Source organism: Doryrhamphus excisus, chromosome 13, assembly GCF_030265055.1.
Source record: "Doryrhamphus excisus isolate RoL2022-K1 chromosome 13, RoL_Dexc_1.0, whole genome shotgun sequence".
Classification (NCBI taxonomy): Eukaryota; Metazoa; Chordata; class Actinopteri; order Syngnathiformes; family Syngnathidae; genus Doryrhamphus; species Doryrhamphus excisus.
Window position 1 is genome coordinate 4,724,906 of NC_080478.1, and position 25,456 is coordinate 4,750,361.

The 25,456-nt window shown below is 43.5% G+C and overlaps 2 protein-coding genes across 5 annotated transcripts; one reads left to right on the plus strand and one right to left on the minus strand.

Annotated features, from left to right (window-relative positions):
• Nucleotides 1–1,089: 1,089 nt before the first annotated feature.
• On the plus strand, nucleotides 1,090–18,542 carry LOC131140476 (ras and Rab interactor 3-like). 3 transcript variants are annotated; one of them, XM_058090945.1, is made up of 15 exons: nucleotides 1,090–1,190; nucleotides 1,280–1,452; nucleotides 5,162–5,660; nucleotides 7,191–7,302; nucleotides 7,397–7,469; nucleotides 8,683–8,774; nucleotides 10,034–10,991; nucleotides 12,408–12,582; nucleotides 12,686–12,857; nucleotides 14,556–14,677; nucleotides 14,789–14,975; nucleotides 15,989–16,120; nucleotides 16,205–16,371; nucleotides 17,026–17,140; nucleotides 17,258–18,541. In XM_058090945.1, exons 2-15 carry the CDS (start codon nucleotides 1,421–1,423, stop codon nucleotides 17,491–17,493), a joined length of 3,072 nt encoding a protein of 1,023 aa, XP_057946928.1. In that variant the 5' UTR covers nucleotides 1,090–1,190; nucleotides 1,280–1,420; the 3' UTR covers nucleotides 17,494–18,541. The 3 variants fall into 3 exon arrangements, with proteins under 3 accessions (XP_057946928.1, XP_057946927.1, XP_057946926.1); XM_058090944.1 differs by having other exon boundaries at nucleotides 1,168–1,452; XM_058090943.1 differs by lacking the exons at nucleotides 1,090–1,190; nucleotides 1,280–1,452 and having other exon boundaries at nucleotides 4,741–5,660; nucleotides 17,258–18,542.
• On the minus strand, nucleotides 6,799–25,236 carry LOC131140477 (tubulin epsilon and delta complex protein 1-like). Of its 2 annotated transcripts, XM_058090947.1 has the most exons (9): nucleotides 25,076–25,236; nucleotides 24,383–24,461; nucleotides 23,139–23,338; nucleotides 22,790–22,927; nucleotides 21,837–21,905; nucleotides 20,875–20,961; nucleotides 20,664–20,807; nucleotides 19,241–19,585; nucleotides 6,799–7,277 (listed from the first exon to the last, which is right to left on the minus strand). In XM_058090947.1, exons 1-8 carry the CDS (start codon nucleotides 25,205–25,207, stop codon nucleotides 19,253–19,255), a joined length of 1,182 nt encoding a protein of 393 aa, XP_057946930.1. In that variant the 5' UTR covers nucleotides 25,208–25,236; the 3' UTR covers nucleotides 6,799–7,277; nucleotides 19,241–19,252. The 2 variants fall into 2 exon arrangements, with proteins under 2 accessions (XP_057946930.1, XP_057946929.1); XM_058090946.1 differs by lacking the exon at nucleotides 6,799–7,277 and having other exon boundaries at nucleotides 18,827–19,585.
• Nucleotides 25,237–25,456: the final 220 nt, after the last annotated feature.

Consider the following 25,456-nt stretch of genomic DNA (forward strand, 5'->3'; position numbering starts at 1 on the left):
TTGCTTCGGGACCTGGAGAACATCTCTGTGTGACTTCAAGCTGATACCAACTTGGGTTCACCCTGGACTGGTGGCCAGCCAATCACAGGGCACATATAGACAAACAACCATTCACACTCACATTCATACCTATGGACAATTTGGAGTGGCTAATTAACCTAGCATGTTTTTGGAATGTGGGAGGAAACCGGAGTACCCGGAAAAAACCCACGCATGCACGGGGAGAACATGCAAACTCCACACAGAGAGGGTGGAATTGAACCCTGGTCTCCTAGCTGTGAGGTCAGTGCGGTAACCACTAGACCACCGTGCCACCGGGAATGAAAATCCATTCATTTATTTTCTACCACTTTTTCCTCACGAGGGTCGCGGGGGTGCTGGAGCCTATCCCAGCTGTCTTCTTGGGGCGAGAGGCGGGGTACACCCTGGACTGGTGGCCAGCCAATCACAGGGCACGTATAGACAAACAACCATTCACACTCACATTCATACCTATGGACAATTTGGAGTGGCTAATTAACCTAGCATGTTTTTGGAATGTGGGAGGAAACCGGAGTACCCGGAGAAAACCCACGCATGCACGGGGAGAACATGCAAACTCCACACAGAGATGGCCGAGGGTGGAATTGAACCCTGGTCTCCTAGCTGTGAGGTCTGCGCGCTAACCACTAGTCCGCCGTGCCACCGGGAATGAAAATCAATATTAAAAAAACTGAATGATTATATAACGAAATTGTACTTTTTTCTATAATATGCTTATATATTATGAGTAGATTATCCATCCTGACTTTAGGAATGTGCTGTGTTTTTCTTTTTTTTCCAACTTTCCAACTTTCCGAACCTCTCAAAAACCACTTTGGCAGAGAGAAGAAAGACGCCAAGTAAGCAAAGTAGATTATAATGAAGGCCGTAAATAAGAAGTGATGGGATTTAAATGTAAAATATAAAAGGAGGAGTTGGAAAAAGGAAGGAAGGGAAGAGTCAACATGGAATGGGCGTGCCAGAAAAAAGGGAAACATGAAGTTTTACATTCCACAGTGTGAAGTTGGACGCATCTGGAAACCTTTAAAGGACATGGGAGTGGAACAAGGAGGAGGAGGATCAGGAGGAAGAGGAGGAACTAGCAGCTTTTGAATATGCAGACCACATGACAGCAATGCTCACATGACCGCCCGTCGTCTTATATTTGGGTTTGTATTGTACTCATGGATGGTACAACAGGAAGTTGAAACCAGAGCTGACACATTGAGAATGATTTTTTTCCCCTTTGAATTACAAGTCGACGCAGGACTTAGCAGAGAGGAAGAACCAGGGAGGGGTGCAGAGGCCAGAGGAGGCGGGTTTTGGGTGAAGCTGAAAACCGAGACCGAGAGAGGAAGAGACATAGACTGTTCAGTCCGACAGTCTTAAAGACTCTACCATGGAAGCCAGCGTTGATTCTCAAGAAAAAGGGTGAGTTGGGTAGAAACTTTACTTGGGGGACTTTGCGAGAAAAGGAACCCGGGAACCGTATTTAGTGGAGAGCAAAGGAAGTTTGTGTCCTAGAGGGGGGGCGGGGGTAGTCGGTTAGCCACAGCAGCAAAAACAGATGTGAGTCACTTACTAATAAATAGGTCAGGGGCTAAGACAGGGGTGGGCAAACTTTTTGACTCGCGGGCCGCATTGATTTAACAAAATTGACGGGGGGGGGGGGGGGGGGCAGACTCTATAGTATTTTACAAGTAATAGTCCATTTTTACAAGTAAAAGTGTCATACAATCTGCTATATGTGCACTTTGAGATCATTTATTTGATGTAAAGTGCATTATAAATTACATTTATTATTATTATTATTAGGTTAGCGCGCAGACCTCACAGCGAGGTGACCAGGGTTCAATTCCACCCTCGGCCATCTCTGTGTGGAGTTTGCATGTTCTCCCCGTGCATGCGTGGGTTTTCTCCGGGTACTCCGGTTTCCTCCCACATTCCAAAAACATGCTAGGTTAATTAGCCACTCCAAATTGTCCATAGGTATGAATGTGAGTGTGAATGGTTGTTTGTCTATATGTGCCCTGTGATTGGCTGGCCACCAGTCCAGGGTGTACCCCGCCTCTCGCCCGAAGACAGCTGGGATAGGCTCCAGCACCCCCCGCGACCATCGTGAGGAAAAGCGGTAGAAAATGAATGAATTATTATTAGGTTAGCGCGCAGACCTCACAGCGAGGTGACCAGGGTTCAATTCCACCCTCGGCCATCTCTGTGTGGAGTTTGCATGTTCTCCCCGTGCATGCGTGGGTTTTCTCCGGGTACTCCGGTTTCCTCCCACATTCCAAAAAACATGCTAGGTTAATTAGCCATTCCAAATTCTCCATAGGTATGAATGTGAGTGTGAATGGTTGTTTGTCTATATGTGCCGAAGAGCTGTCTTCGGGTGAGAGGCGGGGTACACCCTGGACTGGTCGCTAGCCACTCACAGGGCACATATAGACAAACAATAATTTTTGGAGCCCAGTGAGGATAAGCGGTAGAAAATGAATGAATGAATGAATGAATGAATGAACAGACCACATCAAATAACAAACTTGATAAAACAGCCACTTCCACCATCAAAAGGTTGGCTCAAGCCATGATGCCAGGTTGTATGTTGAGTTTAAATGAAATACTTTGGAAAGAACAGGCGGGCCGTATTCAAACACTTGGCAGGCCGGATGTGGCCCCCGGGCCGTAGTTTGCCCACCCCTGGGCTAAGATTTGCGGGACTGATCTTAGTATGGTGCCATTTTGTTTTCATCTTATTACCCTCAAATCACGTTTGTAACGTGATCTGTGGCAACACTAGTGAATCCTCTTAAAGAAATTTTGGTTTAACATGTCGTGAAAGTATGCAACCGCCTGACCATGAGAGATGACAGACCAGGGGGGGTCCAAAAAGGAGGCCCCGAATGCCAGACCATTGCTTGTGGCATCATCAAAGTGTAAAATGTATGCTTCAATTTTTTCCTGGAAGTCGTCCTTGGAATAGGTTTGGGAAAAAAAAACATGTCTCTCACTGAGAGTGATGTACAGGAAAAATTCCGAGTGGTTATTAGATGACGGTCATGTGACTATCCCAGGTTATGGCTTCCCTTTCCATACAGATTTTGATGTCAGCGTTTTTTTCAAGGCACCCAAAGTGCTTCATAATGAAATGAAGCCACCTCACAACACTGGAGGCAAGATGAAGTGTCTTGCTCAAGGACACAACAACAGTGACTGAGTGGAGGGAGGGATGTTGACCATATTTTGATGATGCAGCACCAGCAATGCGCAAAGTTTGCTTACAATTTCACGGCATTGAACTCCGCCTCCTCGGTTTTAATACATCATTATTCATTCATTTTCTACTGCTTTTCCTCACGAGGGTCGTGGGGTATGCTGGAGCCTATCCCAGCTGTCTTGTACACCCTGGACAGGTGGCCAGCCAATCACAGGGCACATATAGACAAACAACCATTCACACTCACATTCACACCTATGGACAATTTGGAGTGGCTAATTAACCTAGCATGTTTTTGGAATGTGGGAGGAAACCGGAATACCCGGAGAAAACCCACACATGCACAGGGAGAACATGCAAACTCCACACAGAGATGTGGAATTGAACCCCGGTCTCCTAGCTATGAGGTCTCTATGCTAACCACTAGACCACCATGCCGCCGTTTACATCATTATTATAATACAAAATTTCATCTATAACCATTTTTACATCCTTACTTATTTTATTGATAAAAAACTTTTTGCAATTAATTGTGATTAATTATGAGTTAACTCTGGCTTGAATGTGATTAATCGTGATTTAAAAAATTAATCGACTGACCGCTCCATTAGCTAATTTGCTACCAATGACAGATGGATGCGTCCCCCCCCCTGCCCTCAAACGCCTGATCCCAAAGACTGATGTATACTTATTTGATGGGGTTTTTTTGCACAAGAGGCAAAAAGAGGTGACGACGCGAGTGCAAAATAGAAGTTATTTTGTGCAAAGCCATAAAAACTGCCACAAGGTGCGCTTGATAAGAGTTCGGTCGGGCTCTTTTTCATGTATTAGCACGCTCCTCACGCACACATCTTTTCACATAAAGCTGTTTTTCTTATCTTTTTTTAGTCGGTAACTGCTATTTTCCTGAGACTTACCTATGTTCTACTGCTGAGTACTAAAGAAGAGAAAACTAGTCTAAGATATGTTTGGGTATGTTCCATGTTGATATATCGCTAGAACACAATTCGTTTTTTCCTCACGAGGGTCGCGGGGGGATGCTGGAGCCTATCCCAGCTGTCTTGGGGCGAGAGGCGGGGTACACCCTGGACTGGTGGCCAACCAATCACAGGGCATATATAGACAAACAACCATTCACACTCACATTCATACCTATGGACAATTTGGAGTCGCTAATTAACCTAGCATGTTTTTGGAATGTGGGAGGAAACCGGAGTACCCGGAGAAAACCCACGCATGCACGGGGAGAACATGCAAACTCCACACAGAGATGGCCGAGGGTGGAATTGAACTTGAGTCTCCTAGCTGTGAGGTGTGCGTGCTAACCACTCGACCACCGTGCAGCAGAACACAATATTCTATGAAATATATTAATTCATTCATTTTCTACCGCTTATCCTCACGAGGGTGCGGGGGTGCTGGAGCCTATCCCAGCTGTCTTGGGGCGAGAGGCGGGGTACACCCTGGACTGGTGGCCAGCCAATCACAGGGCACATATAGACAAACAACCATTCACACTCACATTCATACCTATGGACAATTTGGAGTGGCTAATTAACCTAGCATGTTTTTGGAATGTGGGAGGAAACCGGAGTACCCGGAGAAAACCCACGCATGCATAATTAGTCTTAATAATGTACAGTAGATTAATTGTTTAGGTGAAGATTAACTACAAGAAAAATAGAGTCAAATGTGCTCTGAATAACAACCATGTCCCCGTGTTGACCGGAACACGATGTGACAAAGTAACTTTAACCCCGAAGCTTATGCACGGTAGCAAACTATTTTAGCAAAACATTGGGAATATCAGCGTCTTCCTGCTTCCTGAAACAATGGAGCACTGTGACGGAATACACACATGAGTGTTGTGTCTCGAGCCGAACTTGTCAGCATGGAATTTTACGACCTTCTGTTTGTCCTTCACAGCCACGGCAACAATCCGACGGGAGCACACACTCCTCAGTCGTCACCCCTCTCGCCTCCTTCCACGCCCTCCTCCCTTCCCCCTTCAAGGCCAGGCAGACCCAAACCGCCACCTCCGACCGCAAAGACCTCCCAGCTCCCTTTCCGACCTCCTCAACCTCCTTCTTGTCCGTCGCTCCCTCCTGCGTGCAAACCCAACCCGCCTCCGTCGCCTCTCGTCCCCGATACATCGCCTCCTTCTCTCCCGCGACCTCTCTCCCCCGTCCCCATCTCCGTGTCTCCCTCACCGACCCCGCAGACGTTTAACGCAGCCGACCTCCCACCCTGTTTAACTCCTCTTCCTTCACCCTGCAGCCCTCCCCCACTTGTCATCCCACCTCCTTCTCCAACACCTCCGCTGCTGAGCTTTGTAGATCGGCTGGTAGAAAGCGCTGCCGTGTGGTTGACTAAAGGACTGAACCAACAGCAAGTCATTTGCATCCTGGAAAAGGAGACGTCCGGGGTGAGAGATTCAAGATTTAAGATGGATTTTTGCTTCTTAAGACGTTAATATCTCGGGAAAAACAAGCTAGAGCAGGGGTGCTCACACTTTTTCAGCATGCGAGCTACATTTAAAATGACCGAGTCAAAATGATCTACCCCAGGGGTGCTCATTAAGTCGATCGCGATCTACCGGTCGATCGCGGAGGTGGTACTGGTCGATCGCTGGTCGATCGCGGCGTGACATTAAAAAAAATATCATCCCAGCATCAATGCCGTCACTTGATTGATATACAGGGCAGCCATTCAGATGACAACTGAATGTTGCCCTTCGGGTGACCAATCAAATCAAACAACGTCTCTAAGTGCAGCAGAACTTACGATGTCAGCCTATCATCCATCCCCGTTACTTGATTGACATACAGGACAACCAGTCAGATGACAACTGAATTTTGACCTTTAGGTCACCGCTCATGCGTAAACAACGATGCAAAGTGCTAAGCTAGTCGGCGAATTGCGTCAGATTTTAAGCCCTCGCTAAAGTTTATGGTCACTAAAATGAGTGAAGGAGCTGGACCAAGTAAAAAGGCAAAAACTGGACCAAGTAAAAAGGCAAAAAACATATCACTTCCATACGGATATGGAATATTATACGGATATTATGATACGGATATTATCCATGACTGATAAACATTTGGAAGTGTGCTTGAGGCTGGCTATCAGCAGCTACTGTCCGGACTATGCATCCCTGGCTGGTTCAATTCAGTGCAAGTCATCAAAGTAAACTCAGGTAATTACAAAAAATGTTAATAGTTAATTATGTGTGTTTTGCAATATTGGCTCATTTGGTTATGTAAGGTACATCAACATACATTGTACGTACAAATAATCCTCAATACATTTGAAAATAAAGAGATGTTTTGCATTTTTGTAGTGGGTAGATCATTTTGACTCGGTCATTTTAAAAGTAGCTCGCATGCTGAAAAAGTGTGAGCACCCCTGATCTACCCACTACAAAAATGCAAAACATCTATTTATTTTCAAATGTATTGAGGAGGACTTTAGCGAGGGCTTAAAATCTGACGCAATTCGCCAACTAGCTTAGCACTTTGCATCGTTGTTTACGCATGAGCGGTGACCTAAAGGTCAAAATTCAGTTGTCATCTGACTGGTTGTCCTGTATGTCAATCAAGTAACGGGGATGGATGATAGGCTGACATCGTAAGTTCTGCTGCACTTAGAGACGTCGTTTGATTTGATTGGTCGCCCGAAGGGCAACATTCAGTTGTCATCTGAATGGCTGCCCTGTATGTCAATCAAGTGACGGCATTGATGCTGGGATGATATTTTTTTAATGTCACGCCGCGATCGACCAGTACCACCTCCGCGATCGACCGGTAGATCGCGATCGACTTAATGAGCACCCCTGAGCTAGAGTATTTGTTTACGATATTGACTTCACTTTACTGTCACACCCGAGTTTATACTTTTAACATATACCAATATATTCTTCTTAATTTGTCTTTGGAACCTCTCACTCTGGTACTTGAAGGCATTCCTGGTTGAGAGTACTGACGACCAAAACATGACGCTGTCCGTGCACTTGCCGGAGAAGCAGGAGACATCGCCCGTGCAGCACCTGAAGGTCAAACAGCACAAGACGTGTATGTTACTGTTTTTGAACATATGAACTGAACTGCAAGTCTCGCTTATACGTACATAACAATAAAAACACTCTCTAATGGTTCCTTTACTCAGTTCTTCACTTGGACGGTTCCACCCTAGTTTTCGATGACATCTACAAACTTCTCTCCTTCTACTGCGTCAGCAGGTAAGACACGCAAAAACACACGATTCACATGGTAGAACGTGTACTTCCACGTGGAAAGAGTCACTGAGACACACCTCTTAATTAAGGCATTAAACAATAACAGGTTGGGCTCCATAGACTGGTACTGGTTAGTATTAATGGTACTGTTACTGCCCCAGCATGGCCGTACCACAGTCCCAAAAGCATGCTCGGATGTACGAGGGTCACCAGGGTGACCGAGGTTGGGTCCACCCTGGACTGGTGGCCAGCCAATCACAGGGCACATATAGACAAACAACCATTCACACTCACATTCATACCTATGGACAATTTGGAGTCGCTAATTAACCTAGCATGTTTTTGGAATGTGGGAGGAAACCGGAATACGCATTCACGGGGAGAACATGCAAACTCCACACAGAGATGTGGAATTGAACCCTGGTCTCCTAGCTGTGAGGTCTGCGTGCTAACCACTAGACCGCCGTGCCGCCGTTTACATCATTATTATAATACAAAATTTCATCTCTAACCATTTTTACATCCCTACTTATTTTATTGATAAAAACGTTTTTATCTGCAATTAATTGTGATTAATTATGAGTTAACTGCGGATTGAATGTGATTAATCGTGATTAAAAAAAATTATCGACTGACCGCTCCATTAGCTAATTTGAGATGGCCGGGGGTGGAATTGACCTCGGGTCTCCTAGCTGTGCTAACCACTCGTCCACCATGCGGCCGCTTGGTCGTATTTCATTCATTCATTTTCTAACGCTGGAGCCTATCCCAGCTGTCTTCTTCGGGCGAGAGGCGGGTTACCACCTAGATTGGTCGCCAGCCAATCACAGGGCACATATAGACAAACAACCATTCACACTCACATTCATACCTATGGACAATTTGGAGTGGCTAATTAACCTAGCATTGTTTTGGAATGTGGGAGGAAACCGGAGTACCCGGAGAAAACCCACGCATGCACGGGGAGAATATATATATCTCAAATCTAATATTTTTGTACTTATACTTACATGATGGACTTATATGATGTACTAGTATATGATGGACATTGTGGACTTACTTCCTGAAATCCAAAATCCATTATTGGTCACTTTCCGCAAACAAAAGTAAATACAAAAGTGCATGAATGGAGACATTGATTCCACAGCTGTCATGTCCTCATGGACCTACCCACTCAGGAACTGTGTCATTTTTTTTTTTTGTTGATTCCAATCAGGGACATCCTGGCTGCACCACTGAAGTTACCCCGAGCCATTACATTGGCCAAACAGAGACAGGAACTGGAGATCATTGCTGCTATGGGTACAGGTAAATATAAATAAGTTGTTTTTTTTTAAATGGGAATAATATTTGATAATAAGTAGGGCTGACAAAGTTAACGGAAGTTCCCTCTAAAGGCGGCAAATGTTTTGACGCGCCATTAGCGTTTCCTGTTTTGACCTTCGACCCCTACCGTAGTTTGGTTGAAGCACAGTAACTCTGTAGCTACAAGCTAAAACAAATATTGATGGGAAATTGAGAAAAAAAAAGAGTATTTAGATTGGTAAAGTTATCTTCAAAGCCCTGGCAGATGGCTCTTGTAGTGATAACCAAAGTTATTTGTATCTACTGTCGCTGTGTTTGATTTATCACGGATTACAATGGCCTGCCAGAGACCGGAGCAGTGCAGGTATTGTTTTTATTGTCATATAAGTGCTACCTTGGCATAAAAGTGACCCAACTAACCAGTGTTTTTCACATTTTTACATCTCTCTGATGATTTTTATATTGAACTGCTAGCTAAACTGCACTTCCGGCTGCTATTGACGGGCTGTGAATGTGATGACCGTGGCTAAGTCCAGTGTTTTAGCTAGCGTTAGCGATTTAGCATCGAACTACCACAATGATGAACATTAGCACTAAAAGTCATCAAATCTTACCTTTATGTATTCCCACATAGTATCAGCATTCGGGAGCAAGTATGAGGTGAAAGAAAAAGGGGGGAAATACAACCGAAAACATTCTAAAATACATCCATACAGCCCTCTTTGCGTCGGAGATCGGTGCGTGGGTGCGTTCAGTGACCGTCGAAAAAGTAGGACAAATCGGAAATCGCATTAAACATTCAAAAACTGTGGAAATAGTTCGAGTATTGTAATAAAAGAATATTTACTGTACTATAATGATTAATTTCTATGTATTTCAATGTGTTTTAAAAGAGAAATTAAATGACCTTATGTTTGCAATTTGGATGAAATGTTTTATGACTGTTGCCTTATGTTTTAGGTATTTTCATTTGTACATTTCATGAAGGAAAGGTGCATTTTTTAAATAATAATCATTTCTTAATGTTCCTAAATAGGCTTTTTACTCACAAACATTCAGAATTTAAAACCAGTATCATAAATAAACAAATCTTATTTTGAGCTGACACAAATAAACAAAAACATAGTTAGTGTGAGAGGTCTCACTTGCTCACATTTTGTATTTGCTGAACATTTGAGGGCGAGTTTAAGAGCTAATATGCTAATAATAAAGAAAAATAGTAATACAAAAATATGCTTGCTGACTGTATTTTTTTTTTGCAGACTTCTGGACATCAGATATGAATGAGAAGACGATGAGCCGGATTCTGGATTTGGATCAGAGCCACAATAATTACATGTATGTCAACGCAGTCGCTTTGGAGGAGAAACACAACAAGGAAACGAAAAACTGTGACGATTCCGCAGCAAAAATCGAAACCCCTGAAAGCATCGTATTCTCCTTGCTTAATGGAGAATCCCTACAGAAGGAAACCCCAGAGATGAAGACCGCGCCGAGCCGAGATTCTAAATTCAAGCGGCCTCCACCCAGGCCCCCCAGCTTGGGCACCGGGTCTGGCACGGGCCTCCTCTTTTCATCTCCTCCCTTGGACAAAAGTTCACCTTCTTTAACATCTGCAGCGGACAGAATGGAGGAAGGAAGAGTGGGAGGAGGCGACAAAGAAGAGAGGAAGTCAATGTTGACGTCACCTCCCCCGTTAAGGCCTCCTGTCCCACCGCAGAATCGAGCCGGACCCCCTCTGCCTCCTGCACCTCTCCGGCACAGCTCCTCCAGGAACAGTACTGATGGACTCGAGAAGGAACAAAAACGTGTGAGGGGAACAGAAACGGAAGGATCGAGAGAGGAGGAGAAAACACAGCAGGGTGACGATGCTGAACTATTGAACAACAAATACGTGAAAGTGAAAGATAGAAAGGATAAAGAAGGTGACAAGCAATCCAGCCCTCAGACTTCAGTGAAGAAACCCACCCGACCGGTACCTCAGCCAAGGAAAAAAGTCTGGTCCTCGGAGAGACATGGAAGTCCCAACCAGGCTCTAACAGCGTCAGCACATCAGAATGCCGGGATGAAGGGAGGCCCTCCCGCCCCGGCAAAGCGGCCAGATGTGTCACTGTACTCTCCTCAAGGGGGCACTGTCCTTGGAACCGACCCGGACTCCTACTCTAATAGCAGCACTGAAGAAGAAGGAGAAACCAACCAGGAGCAAGATCAAAACTCGAAGTAGGAGAATAACAACGATATTGTCATTTTTTACCGATTATCCGCACGAGGGTCGCGGGGGTGCCGGAGCCTATCCCAGCTGTTTTTTGGGGGCGAGAGGCGGGGTACACCCTGGATTGGTCGCCAGCCAATCCCAGGGCACATATAGACAAACAACCATTCACACTCACATTCATACCTATGGACAATTTGGAGTCGCTAATTAACCTAGCATGTTTTTGGAATGTGGGAGGAAACCGGAGTACCCGGAGAAAACCCACGCATGCACGGGGAGAACATGCAAACTCCACACAGAGATAGCCGAGGGTGGAATTGAACTCGGGTCTCCTAACTGTGAGGCCTGCGTGCTAACCACTCATCCACTGTGTAACCTTGATATCTATTATTCATTCATTCATTTTCTACCGCTTATCCTCACGAGGGTCGCGGGGGTGCCGGAGCCTATCCCAGCTGTTTTTTGGGGGGCGAGAGGCGGGGTACACCCTGGACTGGTGGCCAGCCAATCACAGGGCACATATAGACAAACAACCATTCACACTCACATTCATACCTATGGACAATTTGGAGTGGCTAATTAACCTAGCATGTTTTTGGAATGTGGGAGGAAAACGGAGTACCCCGAGAAAACCCACACAAAACTCCACACAGAGATGGCCGAGGGTGGAATTGAACTCGGGTCTCCTGGCTGTGAGGCATATAGAATGTTAATAGTATGGTGCAAAAACAGGTGCGTAGTAGTAGTAGTAGTACAGTAGTACGCATGGGTACTGGAGCCTATCCCAGCTGTCTTCTTGGGGCGAGAGGCGGGGTACACCCTGGATTGATGGCCAGCCAATCACAGGGCACATATAGACAAACAACCATTCACACTCACATTCATACCTATGGACAATTTGGAGTCGCTAATTAACCTAGCATGTTTTTGGAATGTGGGAGGAAACCGGAGTACCCGGAGAAAACCCACGCATGCACGGGGAGAACATGCAAACTCCACACAGAGGTGGAATCGAACTCGGGTCTCCTAGCTGCGTGACATGCGTGCTAACCACTCGAGCCCGTTACGAAATAACCGATTAATTTTGGTCCAATTTTGGACCAGAACTCGTGAAGATGAAGTGAGGGGGTAAGTTACTACTGATGCACTACACTGCTGATGGCGAAGTCATTCTACTTGTAATGTAAAAAAAATCGATCCAACCGATGAACCGCGCACATTTGAGGTTTACCAGGTTAAAGTGGCAGAAATGTACTGTGTACACAAAGCAAGTATTTTGTATTAGGAAATGTAAAAGTACTCATCATTCATCCTATTATTTTGATTTCCCCCAGAGTGACGCTTGGCCAACACTACACGTATCATAGAAAGGTGGGCAAGTCGGCGTGAGACATTGGACTTGACTGCACCTCTCTTATTAGTAACCTTTCAGAAAGCCGTGGACCCAAAGGAAAGCGAACATCAACCACCATCATGTTGGACAAAGCTCGTTCCCGCCTGTCGACTGTTATTACCGGCCTCATCAGTCACGATCGGCGCCTCTCACAACGCATCGTGGAGCTGGCCAGAGATCCTCTGAGCTATTTTGGTAACCTGGTAAGGAGGACTTACCTTTGGCTTGTATCTTGTACCGTCCTAGTTTTTAAACATCCAACGCATAGAATCAAAGATCGGGTTTTGGTGTGTGTGTGACTTGCAGGTGAAAGAGCATCGCACCTTCACCCTCGAGACCATGTCCAAGCACTCCACGTCCACTGAGCTGTTACAGGAGATGAGGCAGATGATGACTCAGCTGAAGAGTTACCTGCTCCAGAGTACTGAGTTGCAGGCCATGATGGAGCCACAGCATCAGTATTCACAAGACAAACTGGGTATGTAGTTTGTATTCAGCTCTGCCCCCCCCCCCCCCCAAATTTAGAAGAAAATGAGCGGAAATTCCCATCGGAAATTGCAATATAACCGCCTGACTCTTACAAAGAGCACTAAACTCATCACACAGCAACTTAACACTCATTTGCTCTGACCTATATGGACAAAACTACCCCCCCCCCAATTTAGAAGAAAATGATCGGAAATTCCCATCGGAAATTGCAATATAACCGCCTGACTCTTACAAGGAGCACTAAAATCATCACACAGCAACTTAACACTCATTTGCTCTGGCCTATATGGACAAAAATACCCCCCCCCAAATTTAGAATAAAATTATAAGAAAATAAAAAAAAATGTTGCAAGGCAGCCAATCATGAGCGATGAGAAAACCCCCCCAACGAGCTTGTCAACCCATCGGAAATTGCAATAACCGTCAGACTCTTACAAAGAGCACTAAAATCATCACACAGCAACTTAACACTCATTTGCTCTGACCTATATGGACAAAACTACCCCCCCCAAATTTATAATAAAATGATAAGAAAATTAAAAAAAAATGTTGCAAGGCAGCCAATCATGAGCGATGAGAAACCCCCCCCCCCCCCCCCCCCACGAGCTTGTCAACCCATCGGAAATTGCAATATAACCGTCTGACTCTTACAAAGAGCACTAAACTCATCACACAGCAACTTAACACTCATTTGCTCTGGCCTATATGGACAAAACTACCCACCCCCCAAATTTAGAAGAAAATGATAAGAAAATAAAAAAAAAATGTTGCGAGGCAGCCAATCATGAGCGACGAGAAAACCCCCCCACAAGCTTGTCAACCCATCGGAAATTGCAATATAACCGTCGGACTCTTACAAAGAGCACTAAACTCATCACACAGCAACTTAACACTCATTTGCTCTGGCCTATATGGACAAAACTACCCCCCCCCCCAAATTTAGAAGAAAATGATAAGAAATTTTTTTAAAAAATGCGGCAAGGCGGCACGGCAGTCTAGTGGTTAGTGCGCAGACCTCACAGCTAGGAGACCAGGGTTCAATTCCACATCTCTGTGTGGAGTTTGCATGTTCTCCCCGTGCATGCGTGGGTTTTCTCCGGGTACTCCGGTTTCCTCCCACATTCCAAAAACATGCTAGGTTAATTAGCCACTCCAAATTGTCCATAGGTATGAATGTGAGTGTGAATGGTTGTTTGTCTATATGTGCCCTGTGATTGGCTGGCCACCAGTCCAGGGTGTACCCCGCCTCTCGCCCGAAGACAGCTGGGATAGGCTCCAGCACCCCCGCGACCCTCGTGAGGAAAAAGCGGTAGAAAATGAATGAATGAATGACTGAATGTTGCGAGGCAGCCAATCATGAGCGATGAGAACCCCCCCCACGAGCTTGTCAACACATCGGAAATTGCAATATAACCGTCGGACTCTTACAAAGAGCACTAAACTCATCACACAGCAACTTAACACTCATTCGCTTCCAAAGATATATTTATACCGTACATCCTTAGCTTTTTTGGACGCATTTTATAAGAGCTCGGCCTGAATCTCTCCCAATGAAAAGGCACCATGCTATGTAATGCCAAGGAGACTACGCAGTGACGGGAAATTTTAACAATCATTTTGTGTGTTGTTTACGTTGTGGTATTGTTGTTTAGACATTTTGGCTAAATTTGTGTCATGACCCCCACAGAGAGCATTGTGGAAGCAGCTCTATGTAAGAGTGTGCTGAAGCCACTGAGGGAGCCGATTTACAACAGTTTGGAGAAACTGCACAGCAGCAATGGCAGCCTTAAGCAAATGGCACAGAACCAGGTATGGCAATATACATATATATACATATATATATTTCCATTTTGAAGTTGAAAGTCACCACGTGCGGACATAACAGCATGACTGAGGTCTGTGTCATTCCGTGTCAATCAGTCTATCGTTCTTGGAAGTACCACCACAGCTCTAGGGGTTACCACTGCCGTCCCCGAAGCCTCAGCAATGGAGAAGATTAGCATCAAACTTAGCAATCTCCATCTTGAATACTCTCCACAAAAGAAGATTGAACTGTTGCTGAAGGCCTGTAAGATCATCTATGACTCCATGTCTGTCAGCTCTCCAGGTAAGGGAACAAAACAAAAATAAGATCACAAAAATAATTTTCATTTGCTTGGAACTCTATGCAATTTACTCCATGAAGAGGAGGAATGTAATGAACAGTAAAGGGAATAACGTTACTTTTTTTCAGTAACTGGTAATCTAACTAATTACTTTTACTGTCAGCATAACGCCGTTACCATTTTCGACACCCCGTTACTGAAGCCGCTTAAAAATATATCCCAGACTTCATAACTAATCTGCAGCGCAAGTGAGAGTGTTGCAGAGGGACAAGGAATTGGCTTGGCTTGGATTGGCTTAGGTTTGAGTAAAATTGCGTCTTCAGCCAATCAGAGAACTTGAGTGGGCGGGTGTTTAGAGCACATAAGCGATGAGGATTCGCTAAAATTGAGTCGTCAGCCAATCAGAGAACTTAAGTGGGCGGGTGTTTAGAGCACATAAGCAATGAGGATTCGCTCAAGTTTTAGTAAAATTGCGTCTTCAGCCAATCAGAGAACTTGAGTGGGCGGGTGTTTAGAGCACATTAAGCGATGAGGATTAGCTAAGATTGCGTTTTCAGCCAATCAGAGAACTTGAGTGGGCGGGTGTTTTCAGAGCACATAAGCGATGAGGATTCGTTAAGATTGCGTTTTCAGCCAATCAGAGAACTTGGGTGGGCGGGTGTTTAGAGCACATAAGCGATGATGATTCGCTAAGATTGCGTTTTCAGCCAATCAGAGAACTTGGGTGGGCGGGTGTTTAGAGCATGTCCAAATAGTGTTTGCCAAACGGAAGTACAGACACTACTTTAACCTCGTTGATGTCAAAAGCTAAAATGTACATTATATCCCCGAAAAAAACTTTGTACACGTCTTGTGTGAGCAACTCAAACCCACAGAAACACACTTTTTTCGAAGTAGTTAAGTAGTTACAACAATTAACTATAACTAATGACTTTTTTAAGGTAACGTGCCCAACACTGGTAATGAAAGCATCTGTCCTCTATTGTGGAGGAAACATGACGGCTTGTTTGTTTAGGGCGGGCCCACGGAGCTGATGATTTCCTGCCTGTAATGATGTACGTCCTGGCTAGATCGAATCTGGCAGACTTAATGCTGGATGTGGAATACATGATGGAGTTGATGGATCCCGCACTAACAATAGGAGAAGGTACTATGTGTTCCCTTTCGGAACCTAATGAGCCATTTAGTTCCCTCATTGACTCTATATATATGTGTGTGTGTGTGTGTGTAGGTTCGTATTATTTGACAACCACCTTCGGGGCTCTTGAGCACATTAAGACGTTTGACCAACAGATGTCAGCACCACGACAGCTCAGTCGGGAGATTCAGGACTCCATCCAACGTTGGGAGAGACGACGTACGTTCAACCAGGACGGTTGTGCCCAAAACTCTGTTCAGGTACACGTGAACATATACTCAAAGTTGCAAAAAAATGTTTACAAAATAATAATAATAAACGATGCCAAAGCGTAAGTGAGACCTGAAAGTCCGGAAGTCCTCGGGAGCGCTTGGGAGCGTGACCAATCACAGAGGACGGTGGGTGCAGGAAATCAAACAAAGCATTTGAGTTGATGTGATTGTAGCAGGAAGTCCATGGAAAAACTACAGGAATAGGTGCACAATATGGAAGATCTAGAAAGCTTTTAAATTAAGCCTAATCCACAAATGTCGGATCCTGCGTGAGGGGTTGTTTGTTTTCCTTTATTATGCCTCAGTTCCTGTTTGCGCTTTTATTTTGTCATGACTTCCTTTCAAATGTACTTTGAGATCATATTTCTCCTCTCTTGTAGAGAAGTATTGGATGACATTTTTAGCTAATTGGTTATTTTTTAGCCTTATGCATGATTTTAGCTGTTTGAAGATGAACTATATCAGCAAGTTGAAGTATTTGTGATTTTAGAAATAATTAGTATGTTCTCTGTAGGCCGCATTATGAATTATCCTTACTGGCCTTTTTTTGCAGTACATGTAAAGTGTATGCAAGTTCTATTTGTATTACGTCTTGAGAAGATACATGAGATGTGTACTCACTATTGTGTCTCTCTCGTGTAGGACTTTTTGACAGTGTGCTGTCCTGAAATCGGAAGTAACCCCAAAACGTTGGGCGTCTTTCCCACCACTACGGTGCAACAGCTGGCTGAACAGTGTGCCTCACGCTTCCAACAAGGTAGTGTGGGGTTGGAAATGCTTGGATGGATGCAATCATGTAACCCAAATGTCCACTCCTTGCGGTGTAACATCCTCCCCTTTCTGCCCCCCGCCCCCCGTCCCCCTTTCCACACAGACTCGTACATGCTTAGCATCCACATAGATGGTGTCCTTCGGTCCCTGGACGATACAGAGCTGGCGCTGACTGTGAAGAACAACTGTCAACCGGGAGCATACTGCTTCATCTATCACCCCAGGGACCAACCCAGCAAGCCGTCAGGACGCACGTGCCCCACCGGTCCGCCCCCGCGACCGCCCCCGCAGAGCATTTTACCAACCCGGGAAGCAGAGCCAAGTCTGATTAGCTTGTAGCTGCAATCGGAAGATGTAAACCGATGGAACAAAGTCAGCTCAGGTGTACACTGAAAACATGACAATCAGTTGAATGTTCTTACAGCTAATTTTGATGCATTTGTATTTCTAAAGATGGAGTCTGGGACTCTAATCATGTTTGTCTATTTTTTAGTATTATTATTTTTTACTGTTGTTAAACTTCCAGTGGTGTTTCCGGAAACTATAGAAGGAGAAAATAATCCATCAAGTCAGTAATATAGCAACTCTAGTTCAGGGGTTGGCAAACTTTTGGACCGGGGGGGGGCACACTATATATTTTACACACAACAGTCCACCTGGAATTATTGTATCTGTAAAAGTGTCATGCAATCTGCTATATGTGCACTTTGAAATCATTTATTTGATGTAAAGTGCGATATAAATTACATTTATTATTATTATTATTATTATTATGTGCTTGTGTCCCTTTTTTTCAGGATCAAATAACAAAAATTGATAAAACAGCTACTTCAACCATCAAAAGGTTGGCTCAAGCCATGATGTTGAGTTGAAATTAAATACTTTGGAAAGAACGGGCGGGCCGTGTTCAAACACTCGGCGGACCGGATGTGGCCCCCGGGCTGCAGTTTGCCCATCAATGCTCTAGTTAAGCGAAAAGTCGATTACGCGATCACTCCTCACTGGAGTTGGTGGGGTCGAGCACTTAATCTATCACATTAAGATGCACTATGCGAGGAAGGCATGTTTATTATTACCGTATATGATTGATCTGCTTTATATTTATTTTCATTTTTTAAATATAGTATTAACTTGTTTAAAGGGACAAAGGGACCAAAGGTTTCGTTTCTGATCCATAAACCACAAACCGGAATTCATTATGTTGAAAATGAAGTGCCTTTGATAATTAAATTGCTTGCATTGAGGTCAATGGCTATTCTGTATGTGCTTTCTGGAATCTAATAATAATAATAGTAAAATGCTAAAAATGCTACATGTGGCTACTTGAAGGTACAGTAAACCTCGGATATATCGGATTCAATTGTTCCCACTGGTTTTGTCCGATATAAGCGAAATCCGTTATATGCATATACCGGAAAATGTCCGTTTTACGCATATATGGGATTTATATCCGGTATATGCGTAAATGGGATTTTATCCGTTATAAAAAGGCACTTCCTTGACTATGTTTCCAATGTACCTGGACGCACAGGCAACGCTGCAAACGCTGCAAATGACGTCGTGTAGCGGCCTGTCACGATTCGGCGAATCGGAACACCACGATGCGGCGATATATCCGATATATGCGAGGGAAATTTAATGGAAATGCATTGGAACGGGACTGGAGATTTTGTCCGAAATAGGCGAAATCCGTTATAAAAAATCCGATATATGCAATGAATTTTATTGGAAATGCATTACAGAAAAATCGGTTCTTTTTTATCTGTCCGTTGTGAGCGAATTTCCGATATATCCGAGTCCGATATATCCGAGGTTTACTGTATCAACATTGTCCCATTCCAGGTTAAAAGTGGAAAGGAGATGCGTTAATAGCACCCATACTATTTTATTTCCATGTCATTTATGGTGTTCTACACAGTACACACACCATTTTTGGGGTGTTTTTAGTAGTACATTTGTTCTCCAAACAAATCAAAACAGCCATTACTACTTTCATTTTCACAGTCATACATCATTATGTACCACTACATGGAAAAAAAACAATATTGCAGTGCGGTTTGAACATAAAAAAGTGAATTAGACCTACCCAACATGATGTTTACGGTGGTATCAGCACCACTTCATCCAGCTTTCCAATCATGTCCTGCAGCTGCATCCTATTGGTCAGTCTCTGTCTGTCCCGCCTCTTCAGCAGCTGTCTCTCCATTTGATGAAACAGTCGTGCAACCTGAGATGCTGACATTTCCTCCGCCTCCTCCTCCGCCGGACGGTTGTGATGCTTGACTGGCCTTTGCGCTTGGAATCTGGCTCGGTATGCCTGGGACAGGGCCAGCGGGGTGGACGAAGACAAGAAGGACGCCTCGTCACGGGCGTTGTCTCCTTTGTCTTCAGCGTCCCCTTTGGCTGCTTTTGGTCCTTTCTGGGACAAGAGCTGTAAACCGTGTACATAAATAAACAAGGCAATAGTATATTATCATGTACATATTGTATAAAACATACAGTATATATGGTATACAATTGAAGCCGTTTAAGTCCTATGGTAATTTGTTGACATTGGACCAGACCATTGGGCCTGTCACAACTATATTAGCCAACCATATTAGCGGAGCGTCATCACGTCACGCACAATTCCTACTCCTGGTGTCAAAAGAACTACACACACACACACACACACACACAAAGAAAAGCAATAGGTGGATAAAAACAGACAATACACTACAAACATATAATGCAGAATATATATATTTTTTTAAAATATTGACATATTAAAAAAATATCGATATCTCCATCATCGTGACAGGCCTATCGACCATATATGTCCACAATGACTTTTTAAAAATAATAATAATAAGAAAGCAGTGGAGTTAACAGGAATAACATAAGCGGATTTCTCAGCATCTGACCAATTAGCCGCCTGCTAACTTAATTGGCGACTCCAAATTGTCCATAGGTATGAATGTGAGTGTGAATGGTTGTTTGTCTATATGTGCCCTGCGATTGGCTGGCCACCAGTCCAGGGTGTACCCCGCCTCTCGCCCGAAGAAGACAGCCGGTGACGACCGTCGTGAGGATAAGCGCGTAGAAAATGAATGAACATTATTCCAACAGTAAAATATGGTGGTGGTAGTGTGATGGTCTGGGACTGTTTTGCTGCATCAGGACCTGGAAGACTCACTGTGATAAATGGAACCATGAATTATTGTGAATATGCAAATATGGCCTGCACGGCGAGCGAGTGGTTAGCGCGCAGACCTCACGGCTAGGAGACCAGGGTTCAATTCCACCCTCGGCCATCTCTGTGTGGAGTTTGCATGTTCTCCCCGTGGGTTTTCTCCGGGTACTGCGGTTTCCTCCCACATTCCAAAAACATGCTAGGTTAATTAGCGACTCCAAATTGTCCATAGGTATGAATGTGAGTGTGAATGGTTGTTTGTCTATATGTGCCCTGTGATTGGCTGGCCACCAGTCCAGGGTGTACCAAGTATCAACTTGCACGAATCCACACGCACCTGCACTGTAGTCAGTCTGGAGCGTATGCCCTCCAGTTTGTCTGCACACAACTTTCCAGGGTGGCACGCAGCTGCTCTCTTCGTGAGCGTGTGTGTGGGCCTCTCAGCGACGGCATCTGTCACATGGCAAATCACCACACTGTCCTACAAGAGCACACCACACAAATGAACACAGGTTTTTTGGGATGTGCATGTGTTACATTTAACTTACCATCCAAGTCCAGAAAACAGTCTCCACCTGCTTCCAGTTTAAGTACAACTCAAAAAGATCACAAAGCTCCTGCACACGGACACAACTCTAAGAGAAAAACAAAAGGAGTACATTACATTTGATTTCAAGTAATGGTTTAATTTCATTTGAACATGCATCAGATTACAATTGAATGCATCCCATAATCAGTTCCCAGTTCCACATGTCCAAAAGGAGTAGGAAGAAGCAAAGCTTATTAAATCCTACCCCTCCATCTGGTACTTTTACAATCAGTTTACTGTTACATTTGTTCACTTCCTGCTTTCCTAATATAATTTTAGTTTTTTTATTTTATTTTTTTATTTTAAAAAATGTTAATTTTTTGAAATTATTTTAATTTTTTTATGGTTTGTTCACTTCCTGCTTTTCTAATATAATTTAAGTTTTGTTTTTTTTTTTATTTAAAAAATGTTTTTAATTTTTTTTTTAATTGTTTTTAATTTTTTTTTATTTTTTTAATTTTTTTAATGGTTTGTTCACTTCCTGCTTTTCTAATATAATTTAAGTTTTGTTTTTTTTTGTTTTAAAAAATAATTAAAAAAAAACATTTTAAATAGTTTTTAATTAAAAAAACTTTTTGTTAATTATTTTAATTTTTTTAATGGTTTAATTTCATTTGAACATGCATCAGATTCCAATTGAATGCATCCCATAATCAGTTCCCAGTTCCACATGTCCAAAAGCAGTAGGAAGAAGCAAAGCTTATTAAATCCTACCCCTCCATCTGGTACTTTTACAATCAGTAACTGTTACATTTGTTCACTTCCTGCTTTCCATAATACAATTTAAGTTTTTTTTGTTTTTTTCAAATGACATTTTTAGCTAATTGCTTATTTTTAGCCTTATGCATTATTTTAGCTGTTTGAAGATGAACTATATCAGCAAGTTTTAAGTAAGTTGGAACAAAATCGGTCAGCACACACCTCACTCAGCACAGTACAGCGTTGACCCGAGGAAGAAGACGATCCAGGAAGTTCGCTAGCAGAATAAACCTGAGAAATTTGTAGGAAAATAATTTTATAATGAATTCTCAATGTCGGCCACACCAGCAAAATTCCAAACCTTCATTCAACTCAAACACAACATGAAAACTGTAATCTTCTGTTTATGTGAAATATGAGTATGACAACAATAATTCAATGCGTTACTATATTTATGGTACGTTATTTCAACATTTAAAGTTGATATTTTTCGTATTAAATCTCGTTTTTTTTCCGTATAAAATGGAAATAGGCTGCATGGTGGTCTAGTGGTTAGCGCGCAGACCTCACAGCTAGGAGACAAGGGTTCAATTCCACCCTCTGCCATCTCTGTGTGGAATTTGCATGGTCTTCCCGTCCGGGTACTCCGGTTTCCGCCCACATTCCAAAAACATGCTAGGTTAATTAGCGACTCCAAATTGTCCATAGGTATGAATGTGAGTGTGAATGGTTGTTTGTCTATATGTGCCCTGTGATTGGCTGGCCACCAGTCCAGGGTGAAGACAGCTGGGATAGGCTCCAGCAACCCCCGCGACCCTTGTGACGTTAAGCAGTAGAAAATTAATGAATGTTTTCCTAGAGGCGCTGTACGGTGGATAAGTGGTTTGCGTGCAAGCCTCACTGCTAAAAGACCCAAGTTCAATTCCACCCTCGACCATCTCTGTGTGGAGTTTTCCTCGTCATTCCCCGGTTTCCTCCCACATTCCAAAAACATGCTAGGTTAATTAGCCACTCCAAATTGTCCATAGGTATGAATGTGAGTGTGAATGGTTGTTTGTCTATATGTGCCCTGTGATTGGCTGGCCACCGGTCCAGGGTGTATGTGGACCTAGTTGATTTACTGACACAAATTGATAATATAAATTCATAAACGCCAAAAATGGTCATTTCCTCACAGCATGTAGCAACGAGGTCTGCTCATCCTGCATGGAGAGCAGCATCTGGCCTTGATGTCTCAAGAAGCCGATGAGCCACTGAAGTCGTCGCAGGTCAGCGGACTCGACTCCAGGCTGCGAAGAAAGCTCAAGTTCCATCTACAGGCACAGAAATTCATGTATTAAATACACTTCACTAAAAATATAAAGTACACCTGCACTATTTAGTACTTTAGAACTGGAAGGGGTGGATGGACAGGAACCGGTAGGTCTTTGTCCCCCTACTGGGACACCTGTCCTTGCAACCCAGACATTGATAAGTTGAAGAAAAGGACGGAAGTGTTCTGCAGGTCGGATATTGGTGACTTACGACGATGGGTGCGAGTAACGTTGTGTCCAGTTGTTGTACTCGCTGTGTTAAAAGTGTCTCCATTATTCCCGAAGCCAGCTGCCAGCCGAGTGCCAGAAGAAGTTCCCTGCTGGAAACTCCTTCCTCCTTCCGGTACATCCAGCTAGCATAGTAACCGCTCTGCCACAGGCCTGCACTCACCAGGGTCCTGCACTCGGAGGCTACAAATACAGCGGAATTGATTCTGACAGCTCCGGTAACCATATATATAGTATATATTACGTGCTAACGATGGATCTGCGCGATCGATTGATAGCGCTGCGCCCGAGATGGATCCATCGTTAGCGCACAAATCGATCGATTTCTGCGCTAACGATGGATATAACTGCCTTGCGCTGGAGACCGATGCTTTGACACTGCGCTGACGATATAATGACAATAGTTGTTCTGCTAATTGCATACAATGACAGGGTTATGGTTCACACTCCCCCCGCCGAGAACGGTAACAAAGTGAACTGCTTGACAATTAATCAAATATTTGAAATTTGCCTGCATCGACTTCTTGTTGATTCTCGTAAGTAACAACGCTCAGCGCTGCCATCTGTTGGCATCTAAACAAACTACACACATCCATCCCGGGCGCAGTAATATAACATCGATCGTGAGCGCAGAAATCGATCGATTTGTGCGCTAACGATGAATCCATCACGCAGATCCATCGTTAGCGCGTAACATATACAGTAAACCTCGGATATATCGGACTCGGATATATAGAAAATTCGCTCACAACGGACAGATAAAAAAGAAGCGATTTTTCTGTAATGCATTTCCAATAAAAATTCATTGCATATATTGGATTTTTTATAACGGATTTCGCCTATTTCGGACAAAATCTCCAGTCCCGTTCCAATGCATTTCCATGAAATTTCCCTCGCGTATATCGGATGGCCGCATCGTGGCGCTCCGATTCGCCGAATCGTGACAGGCCGCTATACGACGTCATTTGCAGCGTTTGCAGCGTTGCCTGCGCGTCCAGGTACATTGGAAACATAGTCAAGGAAGTGCCTTTTTATAACGGATAAAATCCCATTTACGCATATACCGGATATAAATCCCATATATGCGTAAAAAACGGACATTTTCCGGTATACGCATATAACGGATTTCGCTTATATCGGACAAAACCAGTGGGAACAATTGAATCTGATATATCCGAGGTTTACTGTACATTATTTCAACATGAAGTCTGTAAAAACATGAAATACCATTTTGAATCTGTGTAGTTGAGGAGACAGTTTTGGTTGTTTGAAGAATGTTGGCTAGCAGCTGCCAGAACTGGTCCTCCTGGAAAACAGTAAGGAATACTGATATTAGGAATATACATATGCATATATATATACACACACACATATACATATATATATATATATATATCTCACAAAATCATGGGGCCAACATTATTGGCCCCAGGAGCAAAAATCCAAATGATTTGAATGACCCAGTATTAGTTTTTGCTTTGTGTTTTTCTTGTATTTACTTCATTTTGGATTGTTTGTCTATACGCGTCCTGTGATTGGCTGACGACCAGGCCAGGGCGTACCCCGCCTCAAAATCAGTTGGGGATAGGCTACAGCACACCCACGTGACCCTACGGAAAAGTGCCATTGAAAAAGATTCGATACTTTTGTTCAACAACTGTATGTAATAAATAAAACAAATATTTTGATTATTTAGTTGATATTGTTACATTCTTATATTGTTATATAGTGTTGAATTTATATTTATATATTGCGACAACAGTCTCTGAGGGTCCGTACTTGGAACCTGAGAAAGTACTGTAGTACTGTAGTTCTTTAGCAAAGAAGCGGTTTAAAAAAGCCGCCATATTGTAAAACACACCACAGCATTCTCGTGTTAAATACTTCGTGTGTAACTTGACGGAAGAGAAGATGGCCTACCGCATTAACTTCACCGAACTTCGCCAGTCTAAAAGTCTGCGGTGTTGGAACATGGAGTCCGACGGCAGCCAATAATCTACACAAAGTTCCAATCACCTCCTTTACTTCCACAGTCGCTTTACCGCGCGGCATTCCTAGCAACTGGGTTTGTTTATGTCACCGATGCCCTCTTCTTCTGTTTTCATATTGTGCCTAATGGATACTAGGCGGCGTATTACTGCACCCTGCTGGACATTTTGTGAAACGTCATCTACGCCCCTTCTCAGTTAGGCAACGGTACTGCAAAATTAATTTAAAATTTAATTATTAAATAGTTTAATAATTTATTTTTTATTTATTTTTTTATATAATTTTTTACATAAATTATTATTATTTATTTAA